The sequence below is a fragment of the Calypte anna genome, chromosome 5A (genome assembly GCF_003957555.1).
Source record: "Calypte anna isolate BGI_N300 chromosome 5A, bCalAnn1_v1.p, whole genome shotgun sequence".
Classification (NCBI taxonomy): Eukaryota; Metazoa; Chordata; class Aves; order Apodiformes; family Trochilidae; genus Calypte; species Calypte anna.
This window is the reverse complement of record NC_044251.1, coordinates 20,120,181-20,135,572: the sequence shown is the minus strand read 5'-3', so window position 1 is coordinate 20,135,572 and position 15,392 is coordinate 20,120,181. Positions and strand designations below refer to the sequence as shown.

Sequence of the window (15,392 nt, the reverse complement as noted above, 5' to 3'; positions counted from 1 at the left end):
TTCTCAAAGATGGAGTGCATCAGCAAATTGCAGAGGTGTGGCTTTGGAGACCATTGAACACAGGCCAGGCTCAGCTGGCTCAGTGTGGATGCACTCTCTGGCTGTAGCAGAACTACTTCTCTTGAGCCAGGCTGCACTGACCCTTCCTTTTCTCTCACCACTTCCAGCTGATTTTGCTTTCCTGTGTAATGGAGCCAGTGAAGACAGTGAGAGAGGGTCTGAGCTCCGAGAAAGACCTAGGTATGAGTATGCACCAGGCTTGGAAGACCCCCACTATGGCCTTCCCCACCCAGATATGGGCCCCTACTACAACTACCTGGAGTCTGAGTATGGAAACCCTGATGCTGGTTTCCCACGGAGGGAACACAACAGCGAGTTTCGTGGTAGCCCTCTGCACCATGGCCCAGGGTGGTCCCCACCCCGCTACCTTCCCAGCCAAACTGGTGAGTACCGGGAGGTACAGAGGTGCCTTCCCACCCAGCCTGTGTCCATGGGGACTGTTTGGCGGGTCCCACTTCAGCCAGGATGCTCCAGGTTTGCAGTAAGGTCTGCTTCTGGCTGCTCTGAGTTGGTCCTGGCTCCACCAGCACCATCTTGCCTTGTGCCCGACATCCCCTTGGTGGCTGGGCTGAGGGTCACCCTCCCCTGACACTGTCTTGCCACCTTCCAGGCCTCTACGAGGGCTTCGAGGGGCTGCAGGCTGAGGAGTGCGGGATCCTCAATGGCTGCGAGAACGGGCGCTGCGTACGCGTCCGGGAGGGTTACACCTGTGACTGCTTTGATGGCTTCCAGCTGGACATGACCCACATGGCCTGCGTGGGTGAGTGGCAGCCAGGGCCACCCCGTGCTACAGCCGAGCCCCGGCATCCCTTGGAGGCTGCCGCTCTCTGGCGGTGCTGCCTGGCACAGCTGCTGGAGTAGTCCCCGCTCTTCCGGCTGCTTCCGTTCCGCACAGCTGGGAGAACCGACCTGGAGGTTCGGCAGGCCACCTACTGATGGCAGGTCCATCAGGGCACCTCAGGCCATCGCACGGAGCCGCTGATCACTTCCTTCTTCGCATAAGATTCTTGTACATCACCAGCTACTCTTACTCTGTCCCTGCTTGCTGTCCTCTATGTCCACCACTGCCCTTTCACTCTTTGCCCTTTGAGACACAGTCTCTCAAACTTCTCTCCATTTCCTTTACATCCCTATGCCCCCATATCTCCATCCTTTTCAAAGTGTAGCTCCTCAAGTCAGCTGAGAGACTCTGGACACCCAGTGGAGTTGGTGAAGACCTTTTTCCTTTAGGCACAACACTTACTCTGGCTCCCAGCACCCTTATTGGGCAATATAACTGTGCAGCTTCTTCATACAAAACATGTGGTCTCCACCTCCCCAGATGCTGCTGGGCAGGATGACCACCTGAACTGTTACTCTTCCTTTTGCATTTGTGCACTCTTGATTCCCTTTCCTTGGCTGAAGTGCTTTGCACTTGCCTCTAATGAACTTTCTCTGGTTGATTCTGAACCACTTCTCTGCTTTTGATCTGAACCCCAACTGCTGGCATCACACACATATGTTTCATACTCATGGGGATTTTTCCTTCATCCACCTTAATGACACATTGAATGGAGTAGGGGTCAGGACAGGGCCCTTCAGGCTACATTTTAAATGTCTTTTATTCTAACAGCCAGGTATTGCTAATTATCTTGGAGTGCAGCTTTGCAGCCTGTTGTGCAATTGTTGCAGTTGCATCCAGACCGTGTTTTCTCAGTCCACTTGAGCATGTCATGTGAGAGTGTGTTGAAATTCTCACCATGGCCAAGGCACATCGTATCCACCACTTCTCTCTTATCTGACATACCAGTTATCAGGTCAGTGAAGGGAACCAGACTGGCTTAACGTAATCAGGCTTTAACAGATCTGCACCAGCTATTTAATGACCCTGCTATCCTTTGGAGGGTTATGACATAATCACTCACAAACCTGGTCTGCTTAAGGGCATGGTGGTGAGCAGTCTGTGTAATGCTGGATTCTCCCTTCTCTGTTTCTGAAGATACTTACCAGATTTACCCTTCCTTGAGTCTCTGAGACCTCCTTTTTCCTTCATCTCAGAGAAACCTGCCAGCTTTTCAGTTGCTCCAGGAGCATTAAGCATGTGCAGAGTTGCCACAAGCTTTTAGTAATATGGATGTAACTGCTTTATCTATCTGATAGTAAAACCTCTCCACCACAGTATGGCCTCTCCCTGCCCATGCTCTTGCACCCTTGTTTAAATACTTCAAACATGGTCTGCACCCTATCTGGTCACCGTGAGCATTTTTACGATGGCTGAAACAAACCCAAATTTAGCTGTTCCAGCCAGCTTGTCTGGCTTTTGTTTCCTCCTCTGATAAGGACCAGACTGACATTCCCCATTGTTTCCTGCTAACACATTTATGGAGCCTTTGCTTGTTGCCTTTTGTGCCCTGGCTTAACTAGCACTCATTTTAAACTGCAGCCTGTCTTGGTTTTTTCTCCTTCACTTCTCCTGCATGGTGCTTAGTCATCCCCCTGTTTCTACCTTGCTGACTACAGGTCTTAAGACTTGCAGCTGCAGTGCTTCCCCCCTCTTGCCTCCTTATGGGGTTAGCTTGCCCTCCCCTCACAGGATGGGCTTCCTGCCCCCACTACTAACTGAGTGGGGAAGGCCCCAGAGCTTCATCTGCACTACTAGTGGGGCTCTACTGCTTCTGAGTTTTGTGTGCCTCTGCCCTAAAGTAGCCTTCTTTTACTTTACCTCTCAATTTGGTGGTCCACAACCAGCCTAGTCTGCTCTCTTCCCCCCTTTTACCTTTCTCCACAGCCCCCCAGCAAGGCTGCCTCCCCCTGCTTCCCAGGCTGCAGAGCTCATCTCCTTTGATGTGCTGCCTTAAATCATCTTCAGCTTCTGAGCAAGCCCATCCTGCCCATGGTGATGTTCTGGTCCTGAGGTTTAGCCTAAGTCCACAGCACTTGTTCAACCATTGCTTTGGCTGTGTGCAACTGCTGCCTTGTTCCTCAATCTCCCTCTTCTCAACATTTCCCTCTCTTCCTTTTTCTTCTTGTGACTGCTGTGCTTCTTCCACTACAACTGCGGGTTTTGCTTTCACATTCCCTCTTGGGGTCACACTTCCCTTTCTTTGCCAGGTGGCCCCCTCCACCTGTACTACAGAGAGCCTGAGGTCCCCAGGGTGGTAGAGCTCTTCAGGTCTCCCCAGGTCCCTCAGACACTGCTGGGACTTTCTCTGTCCTGGGTGGCTGGCTGAACTCATCAGCTGCTCCCCACTCACCCTCCCTGCCAATCTGCAGGGGGTAACAGTGGCATTGATAGTTCTTGGCAGGTGAGGATTTGGGCTCTGTAGGTCCCGTGGGTACAAAAAGAGGGCTCTAAGGTGCACAGGGATGCTCTGCCCAGATGGTGGTCCCACCACAAGCTGGTGGTGGCACCCAGGCAGGGTGTCCAGGATAGTTCATTTAGCGGGGCAGGCCCATCACAGCAGCACAGCCACTGTAGACATTGTGAACACACTCTAGCCGAAAGGCAAGCCAGGCGAGTGAGCCCTTTGACATGGTTTGCAGGTTAATAAAACAAGCTGTTGTTTATGCAGCATGAGGTTCCTCTGTGTTCTGGTCCTGGAGGTGATAGTTGGCCTCTCATGGCCACCATCATCTGCTTCCTTGGCCTTGTCAGATCAGGAAAGGGCATTTTCCAAGGCTGGAGGCAGCCTTTCTCCCAGATTTTATGCTAGCACAACTTACTATCAGAAAGCTGCTAACTCAGGGTGCCACCAGCTGCAGAGCATGGAGGGGCCTGTATCTGCTGTGCATTGCTGCAGGGGCTGCCTCCTGTGCTGGAAGATGCCAAATGTTGGGGATGTTACCTGTGGGGACTGAGAAGGCTATATGGATGTCCCAAGGGTTGTGTAAGGGTCATGGTGGGCATCCTGGAGGTGCTGTGGGGGGGGCATGGGGCACCTGTCGGGGACAGCTCAGGGGGTGGCAGGGGCACAAAGAAATGTTAGCTGGGACTGCTGACTGTGGCACTGGCTCACCCTTGTTCTTCTCCTTGCAGACATCAACGAGTGTGAGGAGGTGGGCAGCCCTGAGCCCCTGTGCCAGGGTGGCACCTGTGAGAACACGGAGGGCTCCTACCGCTGCCGCTGCTCCCCGGGCTATGTAGCCCTAGCCCAGCCCCACCACTGCGTGCCCCAGATAGCCCAGAGCCCAGCAGCAGCGTAGCCCTTGGGGAGCAGGGATGAGGGTGCTCCCCTCTGGCATGCAACTGTGGCACCTGGGACTCTCCCTGGGAGCACGGAGAAAAGCCCCCTGGGGCTGCGGGTGCTTTGAGGCTCTTCACTCCTTCCCCTTCGAAGCGCACAACTTCCCCGCCACCCCTCTCTCCAGGACAGGGCTGAGTTCCCAGCCTCTGCATCCCCCTCCACCCTGCCAGCCCCCGCTTCTGCCGCTGCAGAGCCCGCCCTGACCCGCAACACCCGTCGCAGCTCCCTGCACCATGGAGGCTCACAGGAAGCCTTCCCCTGCCATGCAGCCCCAGCCTTTCCCCCTCGCCCAGCTGAGAAAGGGGGTTCATCTCCCCACCACTGCTGCACTGACCTAGCAACAAGCCTCACCCAAGCTGCAGGTGCTGGCCCTGCTCCTCATGAAGCCCTCAGGCCAGAGCTTTGATGGAATGTCAGCTCCAGCTTTCTAAAGCCACTGCCAAACCTTAGGGTTCAGTGGAGAGGCCAGAGGGGCCCCAGGGCCAGCTCTCTGCAGCCAGCCCAGGCAAATCCTTTAGTCCCGCACTTTGCCTCAGTGCCCCATGCTGGCTGTGTGGGGTGACACGAGGCAGGTCCAGCTTTCTATCTGTAAAGTTGTTGGTGACTTTTTTTTTTTTTAACCAAATCTGATGGATACTTTTCTCATGTTGTTAAATAAAACATATATTTTGGGGCCCCTGTGGCTCAAGACACTGGGGCTGGTCAGAGTTGTGTCTGCCTTGCCTCTGCCAACAGTACCAGAGCCACATCCTCCCTATGGGTCTAACCTGGCAAGGCCACCCCTCTCTCTTAAGCAAATTATCACCCTTCTCACACTGGCACCCTGCCTCCTCCTGCTCCTGAGCCAGAGCAAAGACCCTTGACAGGCCAAATACTTGCTTTTCTCCCCAGCCCAGTGCCAGCCACAGGAGCCAGCTCCAGCTCCCACAGACAACAGACCAATCTTGGCTGTTCACACCCTGCCTTGTTCATAAGTGGGGGCTGCAGTTTAAGTATGAGTGTAGGTTTCTGCAGTTGGCATGTACCCTTGGGCTGGTCTAGGAGCTACTTTTCCTGCCCAAGCCCTCACTATAAAGGTCTTTACCAATGCTGCAGCATGCAAGACCGTATTCCGCACCACCATTTCCTCAGGGAGCCTTTGCACACCACAGGACCAGCAAGGCAGGAACACAAGCAGACGTTGCCAGCTGGACAATTTGGAAGCCAGAAGCAGTGCACCCATGCTCAGGCCAGCATACCACCTCTGTCCATGCCTTCAGCTAAAAAATGAGACCAGCCCAACCCCAATTAGAAGATGCCCAGCCACTCTGCTTTGCTTCTTGCTCCTCTCCACTCACAGAAGACAACACAAGCAGATTTTATCTAGACTTTATTAAAAGGAAAGTTATAAAAAGAGGTTCAGGAGCTCCCAGCAGCTCCAAGTTAGCAGTAGTGCAAAATATCAGTTAGAGAAAGAATCATCCCTGCAGAGACTTTGAACACCATTTGGCTTTGCATCCACGAAACAACTTTTCCCTCTTCTTCAGCTCCATGGTTGGCAAACACGGGTTCCAGAGGCATCCCGGTTGCAGTGGAGCAGGAGAAGCACAGGAGGGTGGATGCAGCCAGCATTCCTGAAGAGGCACTAAAGGGTTATCAGGTAGCAGCTCAGACACTAGCCAGGTTCATCACAGAGAAATTCCTTTTTGAGGCCAGACAGCTTCATTTTCAGGGGCTGAAGGATGGTGCTCAGCCACTCCTGCAGTAGATACTGCTCCCCCCTGAAGTACTGTGAGAAAACCTCAGGGGCTCTAAATGGGGTAAAAGCCCACTGCCTACAGCTGACTCTGCAGGAACGCAGTACTGGCTACTCAGAGACTGCAGAGCTCTGAGGGAAGCAGTAAGAAATGTTTATTATATAAAAGAATTTGGCCTGTGTTGTCTCCTGTTTTTCTCCTCCTTAAGCCCTAATAATAGCAGGGCTCCTCAGCTGGTGATCTGAACTGGTATCTTCCAGCAGAACAACATCTGGTCCTGGTCATCCACCAACTCCCACTTCACAACTAGTTTAATCTGAAAGAGAAAGAGCAGTGGAAAATGAAAATTTTCAGGAAACTGCACGGCAAAAACAGGTGGGGGGTTGATGTTACTTGTGTGGAGCAAATGGGTCCTGGTAGCTGCAAAGTGGACTGAGCAGGGGCATTGCCCCCACTGCAGTATACAGGGCACAGTCATACGATGGCTCCTGGAACATTTTACATGGATGGAAAGTTCTGCTGTGTGGCACAGAATATCTCCACACACTGCACTTGGATCCCCACTCTGAGTAAGCAGAGTGGAAACACCCAGTGTTCTACCAGCTGAACTGTACCCTGGAGCTAAGCAGCCCCGGTTTAGGAGCATTAGGCTCTGCAGTCTACACTGCAGTATAGTACAGAGTGCACATCTACTTGGGCAGGTGGAGCCACTTCTTGGCCATTAAAGCCAGGCAGCTGCCTCTGCTGGGTCTGTCCCAAAGTGGAAACTTGGGACAGAGTTCATACAGCAGAAGTGCCACTAGGCAGTCTGCTGAGCAGTCTTCTATGCTCTTCCTCGCCAACACAGGACATGGTGTTCCTTTCCTCAAAGGCTGATGGGACTGTCTCAGGAAGGACAGTAGCTCTGAGAAGCAGATCAACTGCTCGCTTACTTACACTGGGGTACTCGCTCTTCACAGGTAGCTTGTTCAGGTAGCTGTAGGAATGGCCCTTCTGAATGGGGCACTGGATCCCGGACTTGCATCCATCAGGCTCAGGGATGGGAAATGGTATGTCCACGTGCAGCATCTCACCGTACACCCTCGCTTTGCTGCCCTGACTCTCGATCTCTGCAGAACATGGAGAAGCGTGAGCAGTTTCTATCTTACATCCCCTCCTGACATAGCCTAGAGTCTGGGAGAACACAACTAAGCAACGTTCTTCCTCTCTGACTACCTCGTCCCACACAGAGCCCTCCAACCACCCTTTCCCACTCTCGGCGCAGCCCGACAGCAGCAATCACCTCCCCCTGCCCAGCCCCGGCACCTCAGCTGGGGAAGCGATGCTTACTGCTGGCGAAGGTGACGTTGATGCTGTAGGATGTCCCCTTAACGAGCTGGCAGGGCTGCGTGGGGCAGGGGCTCACATTCACCTCCTGGATTCTGCCGTCTATGGAACCTGCAAGGAAGAGCCGGGCTTACCGGGCCGTTTCTGCCTGCTAACCCCGCTCCGCATTCCCCCCGCCTCCCCGAACCACTCACCGCAGTCGACGAAGCGGAGGGGTTCGGCCAGAGCGGTGGCGGCGGCGCCCAGGACCAGCAGCAGAACGAGCGGGGATGGCACCATGGCGGCAGCGAACCAGGAGCCGCGGAACAGCAACACAGCCACCGGTGGCTCCCCCGTGGTGTCACATGAACGCGGTGGCCCCGCCCGGGTCAGCTGAGAGGGGCCCCGCCCTGGGGCAGGGCCGGGAGCTCCGCAGGGGGGGCCCTGAGGAGGCACCGCGCTGCCTGGTGCCCCCAGGCTTTGGGCCTGACCTCATCAGGCCGTGCGGGAAGGGAAAGGGCAGCGGATTGTACCGCCGGGATTCCTTCGGGACAGGGCGGAGAGGACAGCGGAAAAGGGGCAGGGGGGGAGGTCTGCGGTGAAAGCACAGCGTTCGCACAGACAGACAGACAGACACCCATACACACATCCCTCCCACCCACACACACAGGGGCGCTGGTACAGGAGAACCCCTCCCCGGGCAGCGCGGGTGCCTTCGGTGCAAACGGGCACCAGCCCGAGGACACGGGCATGCACAGCCGGTGCCATGGGCTGGGAACATCTCTTCCGGTGCCTCTGCTGAAAGGGAGGGGAAAAATTAAAATAAAAAAGCTAGCGCGGCAGGCAGGCCCGTGGCCTTACTCATCACTAAATGTGTACGTGCTGGTGCATATGTTGAAAGCTGTATAACCGGAGCGCTAGGAGTTACATCTCCCAAGTAACCACTGTGGTTGCTGCCTTCCAATACATTCAAAAGTCAGTCGGGTGAAGCACTGGAGGCTCCCAGCTTTGTGCTATGGGTGCTGAGACAAATCAGAGGATGTGTAAGTCTCTTCAGTAAGCATTTGACCCAAGCTAAAGTTAGCAACTTTTCACCAATTTCACATGGTAGCAAGTGCTAAGCTTGACAGGGTCACAGCAGGAACATGGTGTAGATGAAGGCACATGAGCTCTGATTTGGTAGGAATGCGGCAGAGCTGACACAGCTTCTCCCCGTCAGACCTCTGTCCCAGTACGGTTCTGCCGACTGTGCTGCCAAGTGACGCAGAGCCAAAACCCCCACACTTGGCTCAGGCCTTCCACAAGGGCTGCCACACCAGAAACCCCAGAGGTGTTAGCAGGACTGAGCTGGACCTGCTTTTGTGCAGCTGTCTGCTGAGTACTTTAGCTCTTCAGAAAAAAAAAAAAATTATCCCTTCCTTCAGAAAAGAGAGTGGGGGTTTTATTATATTTTAAAGATCCTGAGTAAGCATGCATTTTGCAGAGGCCTCAAGCAAGCAGACCAGTTTGCAGCAGCCCCATAAAGCAGAAAACAAACCAAAACCAACCAAAAAAACCCCACGTTGCTGACTCTAAGATATATATTTCAGTCCACCTAGCACTCTTCATAACGGGTCCACATAAAGTCTTTTCCTTGCATGTGGAAACATCTGCCCACAGAAAGGTTTTCTTTCTCCCCATCTTTTAAGTCTTACAGATGACAAGCAAAGCTTCCTATCTGACTGCTGGGAACAGAATTGTGGTCAGGGTAGAGCAACACCATAAATTGATGTCACACATTCACAGGATAAGCAGTGTCATTCTTGTGAGCAAATTCCACAGTGCATTAAATCAAGATGCTTCCCTCTGAAACAGCTCTCCACATGCCTTTGCTTTGCAGACACTTCTGTGGAGTAGCAGCAACTACATACATGCAAGGCTACACGTTTCAAAGGCTTTGAACTAAAAATCGTTGAATCTAGGATCAGAATTAACACACCCCAGCCAGAACTGGATTAATAAAAAGCCTAATAAGCCTAAGTTTGTAAAACTACAGCCAAGGCCTTTACACAAGAAAGAAGCAGAAATCTTCTGCCCAAGGTTTTTAGCTGGTATCACACATTTCCATCATGCCAGTTTTGCAATAAAGCTTAAATTCTTCAGGGCAACATAACCATTATCAGCCTGACAGACCTTGTTTTTAGACAAATGCCCCTTTCAACACCTGATACAAGATGTGGGCCTCCAGGTCACCTTGAAGCAGCAGTATTTCACTGAAATACCATAGAAATAGTCAATGTAGCTTCAGGCTCGTCCCATTATTTTGCAGACAGACAGGTGGGCAGAAGTCCTCATATGTCACTGACATCACAGGGACCTTGTGTTAAGTTCTTCCTGAAACATCAGGAAGAAAAGGTAAAGAAAGCCAACAGATAAATTCTTCCCAGAAAGACTGATATTCAGTTTCTTCATTTCTGTAATCCATCCAACTCTGTTACACAAGGAAGAAGTGTATGGCTTGATTGTATGAGCTAGCTACACTCAGTGAATCCAAACCCCACTAACAGCATTACACTTGTGCTTGGTTAACAGATGTGCTTGAAGGCACTGAATATTGAAGCCAGGTTGTCAGGAAAATCCACATACAGAAACTAAATTTTACTGTTCTTTCAGCCAGAACATGCTCCTTTTGCTACAGATCATCAGAATTCACACTGAAATGTGTCACAAGCTGCTTTTGCATTCAAGGCCATGCCAGAGGTTTTATTATCATCAGTTTCTGAATTGCTGAAACAAGCTGTTTTCCACCAAAACAGAAACAAGATGATTTAAGGACACCCATTGAGAAGGAAAACTGAGCACAATGTCTCATGAATTCAGTTCACAGACACACCTCTTCAATATGGAGTGCCTAAGGAGAACTAAAGGAACTCTCCAAACTCAGACATCACAGACCAGAATAAAAAGAGAAAAACAAAACACAACCAATACTTAAGAAAGTATTACATCAAGCTATCAAGAACAAGATGACAAACAAGATAACAGCCTAGGAAGGAAAAAAAATGAGACTAATTCTGGGTGGAAGAAAGACACCACCCTACCCTATAGCTGACAGAGGGAAAAAACAGGCAGTGGTAACAAAGAGGTGCAAAGAAGTAGCTCTTCTCCTTAGTTACACCCACCTCACCTCTCGTAGCTGTTAAAAGTTGCCCCAGAACCTGAGTCATTCCTCAGCATAGCTGATTATCAAATAGACAATGAAGTCTGAGTGAGGCTAGCGGCCTTTTTCTCATTCTTTCAGTCTGCAGTAAACATCTGAGCAACATCTTGAAGTGCCTTGAAGGTACCTGTCACACTTCTGACACTTAACACAGGTAAAAATGAGGGCAATCAGAAAAGAAGAGCGTTTTGGGGTTTTTTTAGGGGGGTTTCGGGGGCAGGGTAATGGACGAAGGACTATATTCATTGTCCAGAAAGTGTTGGAAAGTGTTGCAGTTGAGTGCAGTCACAGCGTGGGGCAATGCAGTGGGATCAGTCTTAGACACCCTGCAGCAGAGAGCACGAGAGCTGGTGCAATATGGAAAGCATGTACGGTGATCCCCTGCTTTTTCTCACAGGAATTTTTGACTCTCTTGTCCAAATTCATCTGTTTTGGGGACATCACATTGATAATAACTGCTGAAACACATCAATACATGTTTTAAAAACATTGTGTCCCAGTATGCCTGACTGTGGATTCATCAACCATTGCAAGTGCGCACTTACACCAGCCCTCCTGTGATACTTTCCTGGCTTTATCCTAACCTCGTTAGGATATTAATTAACACAAGAGCAAGCAAAAGTAAACTGCTCAAACCAGTCTTTATTTACAGGCTCAGCAAAAGCACGTGGTTGCAAAAGCGTTTCCTTGCTTGGAGTGGAAAGGTGAGAAAGCCAACCACCGCAGGGTCCCAAGGTCCCCGACATTAACTCACTGCTGGGATGACTGGTTTTCCTCCACCATCCCACTGACTGGCTCTCCACAAGCCTGGCCCGGGATGAGGAACAGGATTCCTCCCCCAGAAAAACATGAGGAGGAGAGATATAGACTCTTAATTGTGGCTGGCTCTGTGAGCAACCGGCCAGACTGCTGTCACATGTTAGGAGCATCAAGAGGATGTGGAGCCTCGGAGAAAGCCTTGGCTTGGGTGGCTGTAGGCGGGGCTGGGGGGCAGAAGGGAATCGATCCTGCCTCCAGATGGGCGTCTGTGCCGAGGCCCTGCCTGGTAAAGGAGAGCAAAGCAGAAAAACCAGTATCAGGGAAAACCCTACATTTCCTTCAGCCCAGCTGAAAGGAATTCCTTGCCCAACTGCCACCCACGACGGCATCTCGATCCCTCTCAGGGTCTCTGAGTAATTGCTCAGGATAAACAACCCTTACAGCTAATTCCAAGGCAAACATTCTCCGCTGGCGACTGCCGCGGTATTTATTTTATTACTCTTTATTGCTGCTTATTCCCCTTTGAGAGGGTTGGTGCTCGTGGAAGCAAACGCTCCCAGGGACGAACGGCAACTTCGTCCAAAACTCCCTCGGAGGAAGGCTGGCTCCAGATACACACTACACGGCCCGCCCGCATGGCGCAGGTGCCACCGCTCCCTGACCGGTGGGGCGGGCAGCGCGTTGCCTAGCAACCGCCGAAGATTTGGCACTTCCGCCTCGGCGGGCGTCATGGCGGCCCTCACCGGAAGCGGCGCGGCTGACAGCCAATGGCAGTGGCGTGCGGGGCGCTGAGGAGCGGGGGGACAGTATGGCGGCGCCGGGGGCGCTGAGGCGCGGGTGGAGGCTGGCGCTGGCAGGACGGACCAGGTACCGCGCGACGGCGGCGGGCCCGTTTCGGCCCCTTGGCCCGTCGGGGGGGTGGCAAAGTGTCCCTGCGTGTCGCCGCTCTGCGGCAGAGGGTGGCAGCCGCGGGGGAGGGCGCGTGGGCCTGCTGCCCTCGACGGATCCCGTCTGAGGCTCCCTCTTACCTCTCCTCTCCCTGCGGCAGCTGGTGTCCCGCTCCGCTGTGCCGAAGAAGAGCGCTGCCGAGTCCCCCATCGGGTCCTGCCTCTGCGGCTCGCTGCCCGCTGCGGTGGGCATCGTCCTCCTCCCAGCCGGGCCAGACGGAGAGCGACCCCGGCGAGGGACAGGTCTACCTCAGCGGGAGCTGCGTGAAGGTAGGGACCCTGGGAAGCAGCTGGGGTACTCCTGGGAGGGATTCCAAACTGCCTGGCCTGCCCTGGGCATGTAGAGAGGGTGTTGAGCTTTTACCATTTTGTTCAGCAGGCCTCTTCTTTGCAGAGGCTGCTGGAGATCACAGAAGGCTCAGAGTTTCTCAGGCTGCAGGTGGAAGGAGGTGGCTGTTCTGGATTCCAGTACAAATTTTCCTTGGACACAGTTATCAATCCTGATGACAGGTAAGGACAAAAGAGTGTCGTGGTGGTAGGGTATGCCTATTCTTTGCAGAGGTAACATGAACGGTGTGCATGATGTGATAGTATCTTGAAAGAAAGAAGCCTGTGAGATAAGGAAGTGCTCAGGCTTTGCTTCTGTGTTGGGTCTGCAGCACATTTAATGGTTAAACATGCTGGTTTTTTGCAGGGTGTTTGAACAAGATGGTGCCCGTGTGGTCGTGGATGTGGACAGCCTGGCCTTCGTGAAAGGGTCCATGGTGGACTTCAGCCAGGAGCTGATTCGCAGCTCCTTCCAGGTGGTGAGCAACCCCCAGGCAGAGAAGGGTTGCTCATGTGGAACTTCCTTCTCTGTCAAATTCTGACTGGACTTCCCATGGATGAACACTCTCAGCAGACACTTTCCTGCAGTCTCCAGAGGGATTTTGCTTGTTCCTTGCCCAGCTGCTCCCTCTCATCTCCCTTACCTTTTAACACAGCTATTTCACATGACTCCAGGTGTATGTGCGTCTGTGCAGTGCCTATCTTCAGTACCTGTGGGACTTCCCTTTGGAAACACAAAGTAGCCATGGGCACACACAGGAACATCTTCAGCACCTTGTCAACCACCAGCCAGGTGGTGCTGACTTGCCTACCCTGTCCTAAATATGGAACCACTTAGCTGCTGAGAGATAGCTGTATATATGTGTGTGTGTGTTTATTGAAAGCTCTTATAAATAGTGTTTGAGATTGATTGGTATTCCTCATGCATTCCTACATGGGTAGAATCTGGGTTCTTTCAGGCTACCGTTGCTTATCTGATGTCTTCCAGCTGAAAAGGACTGAGAGTCTCATACAGCTCCCCAGCTTGGAATGGGCTTTTGTAGACAGTTCACCCTTCTCTTACCCAGCAGGCTTCTCAGTCCCAGGAACCTACAGTGTTTTTTCTGTCAGTCCCTGGGATGACAGTTTTCACCTGCTCAAAGTAAGTGAATGTAAAAGATTGAGGTAGGAAGAATTAATAACTTATTTTATTAAAAAAAATGGAAGTTTATGTATATCTGAAAATGGCATACACAGCCCTCCATCCCCAATGCTATTTTAAGTTGTTGTTAAACCTGACTAGGAATTCTAGGTCATACAAACCCTTGTGGTTCACAGCGAGTCTGCTGCCTTCCCTTGCCAGCAGGGAGTTTCAAGTGACATAGGCAGAGGAGGATCTGCAGTAATACTTAAAGATCGTCCAGTCCTGTTGACATAGTTGTCTGAAAATCTTTTATGTAACTTAGTTCACTGTTTTATCTCTGTTTAACTTGGTTTGATGAGAAAATTAAGATAGCCCCTTTCCTTTCTGTAATCATGGGAAATCTAGAAGATCCTTTTGAGTACTCGTTTTCTCTGTTTTTTTAAATCCACCACTAGATGTCCTTAAATCAAAGTTACTCGCCTGCTTCTGAGTGAAAAGAGGAATGGGGAAGCTATTTTTGTTCTCTGTCTTGTGTTTTGTCTGATCATAATCAAGTTGTCTAAGACTTTGAGTCTTTCACGTGAGTGTGGCAGGACTGTATGGCTTTGGTCACAAGGAAGCAGCTTATAGCAAACCATGAGCTTTTTAAGATTTTCTGCGACGAGCATTTTTGCTGTTAAGCTTCCAGCATGCCTTTTCAATCTAACTAGCAGCACAAACATACAGATCTGCTTGCCTGTTGATTTCTAGTGCTCAGAGTTGATAGCTAGATAGTTCGAGATTCATCTGTACCTGTTACAGGAGCTCCCAGGCAATCTGCTCTTTGTGACATGGGGGATATGGATGTGATTTGGAACAGCAGCTCTTCTGGTTTAGAAGATTTAGAAACTTAGAAAATAAGAAATTAGAAAATTTCCTTTTCTTGCAGTTCTGTCCTACCTAGTTATGTTGCTGTCAGAGGGAGCTGGATGTAGCACAGTCCCATTTTGTAAGAGAGGTTAACAGGCTTTGATTAAGACTTACCTAAAACCCTGCATGATATTTTGGCCCTACATTCGTGCTCACAGTTCTTGAATGTGATATCTGCCAGAACTGCTTTTGAAAAGTTAAGTTTCTATAAGTGGAAGACATCAGATAAATTCATTTTCTCTTGGCTGGGATAACTGGGAAAGTTGATGGAAGGAATTGGGTTCTCAGCCAGCAAGTACAGATCCGTTCTTGATCCATTTCACACAGTCTGACCTTGGTCAATTCTCTTGGGATCTTTTATGGGAAATAGAAATGCAGCAGTAGTGCTGTGGAGGTAGCAAACCAGCAGTTAACCAGGTGTTCATCCCTCTCCTGCTTGCGGCCCTGGCAGTACTGCCTGGCTGCACTAGGTGGACCCCTTACTCCTTGAGAGTCGCTGTTCTGGATGTCTACAGGCTATTTCGATTTTGCTCTAGGGTGAGTACGAATCTGCTCGGTGCAGGACCTAGGCAAGAGCAAAAGTTTCTTTGCAGCTGCCTGTTACGGAAGGAGACTGGAGCTGAGTTAATCTGGTTTTGCAGCAGTGTGGTCTCTAGATCAGAAAAACTGATTTAAGCTAGAGAGATTCCAGCTGTACAGCACATTGCTCTTGGCCTCCTTGTCCTGGTTGCTGGGGGTGGCTATAACCTGCTGACCAAAGCTACTCGCCTTCCAGCTCTAACGAAGGAGTGGGTGCAAAGGGCT

At 51.3% G+C, this 15,392-nt stretch overlaps 3 protein-coding genes across 5 annotated transcripts in view; 2 read left to right on the top strand and 1 right to left on the bottom strand.

The window, feature by feature from the left end:
• The window catches only part of LTBP2 (latent transforming growth factor beta binding protein 2), a 72,454-nt gene extending 67,479 nt beyond the window's left edge, over positions 1-4,975 (top strand). For both annotated transcript variants that reach the window (XM_030451587.1, XM_030451586.1), the window contains exons 33-35: positions 168-443; positions 671-820; positions 4,076-4,975. In XM_030451587.1, coding sequence (XP_030307447.1) covers positions 168-443; positions 671-820; positions 4,076-4,242 — 593 coding nt within the window. In that variant the 3' untranslated portion in view covers positions 4,243-4,975. The remainder of the gene's footprint in view (positions 1-167; positions 444-670; positions 821-4,075) is intronic.
• A 1,223-nt stretch (positions 4,976-6,198) lies between these two features.
• NPC2 (NPC intracellular cholesterol transporter 2) lies at positions 6,199-7,697 on the bottom strand. Its single transcript, XM_008505211.2, has 4 exons — positions 7,540-7,697; positions 7,349-7,456; positions 6,956-7,128; positions 6,199-6,335 (listed from the first exon to the last, which is right to left on the bottom strand). Exons 1-4 carry the CDS (start codon positions 7,622-7,624, stop codon positions 6,249-6,251), a joined length of 453 nt encoding a protein of 150 aa, XP_008503433.2. The 5' UTR covers positions 7,625-7,697; the 3' UTR covers positions 6,199-6,248.
• A 4,318-nt stretch (positions 7,698-12,015) lies between these two features.
• On the top strand, positions 12,016-13,466 carry ISCA2 (iron-sulfur cluster assembly 2). 2 transcript variants are annotated; one of them, XM_030452548.1, is made up of 4 exons: positions 12,016-12,149; positions 12,331-12,499; positions 12,609-12,739; positions 12,924-13,466. In XM_030452548.1, exons 1-4 carry the CDS (start codon positions 12,091-12,093, stop codon positions 13,096-13,098), a joined length of 534 nt encoding a protein of 177 aa, XP_030308408.1. In that variant the 5' UTR covers positions 12,016-12,090; the 3' UTR covers positions 13,099-13,466. The 2 variants fall into 2 exon arrangements, with proteins under 2 accessions (XP_030308408.1, XP_030308409.1); XM_030452549.1 differs by having other exon boundaries at positions 12,025-12,149; positions 12,624-12,739.
• The last annotated feature ends 1,926 nt before the right edge of the window (positions 13,467-15,392 follow it).

Coding starts and splice junctions, on each gene's coding strand:
- NPC2 (XM_008505211.2), bottom strand. CDS start 7,624: ATGGTGCCATCCCCGCTCGTTCTGCTGCTGGTCCTGGGCGCCGCCGCC. Junction 7,457..7,539: donor CCTCCGCTTCGTCGACTGCG/GTGAGTGGTTCG, acceptor TCTTCCTTGCAG/GTTCCATAGACGGCAGAATC. Junction 6,336..6,955: donor TGAAGAGCGAGTACCCCAGT/GTAAGTAAGCGA, acceptor TTTCTCTTTCAG/ATTAAACTAGTTGTGAAGTG.
- ISCA2 (XM_030452548.1), top strand. CDS start 12,091: ATGGCGGCGCCGGGGGCGCTGAGGCGCGGGTGGAGGCTGGCGCTGGCA. Junction 12,500..12,608: donor TCAGCGGGAGCTGCGTGAAG/GTAGGGACCCTG, acceptor TTTGTTCAGCAG/GCCTCTTCTTTGCAGAGGCT. Junction 12,740..12,923: donor GTTATCAATCCTGATGACAG/GTAAGGACAAAA, acceptor GGTTTTTTGCAG/GGTGTTTGAACAAGATGGTG.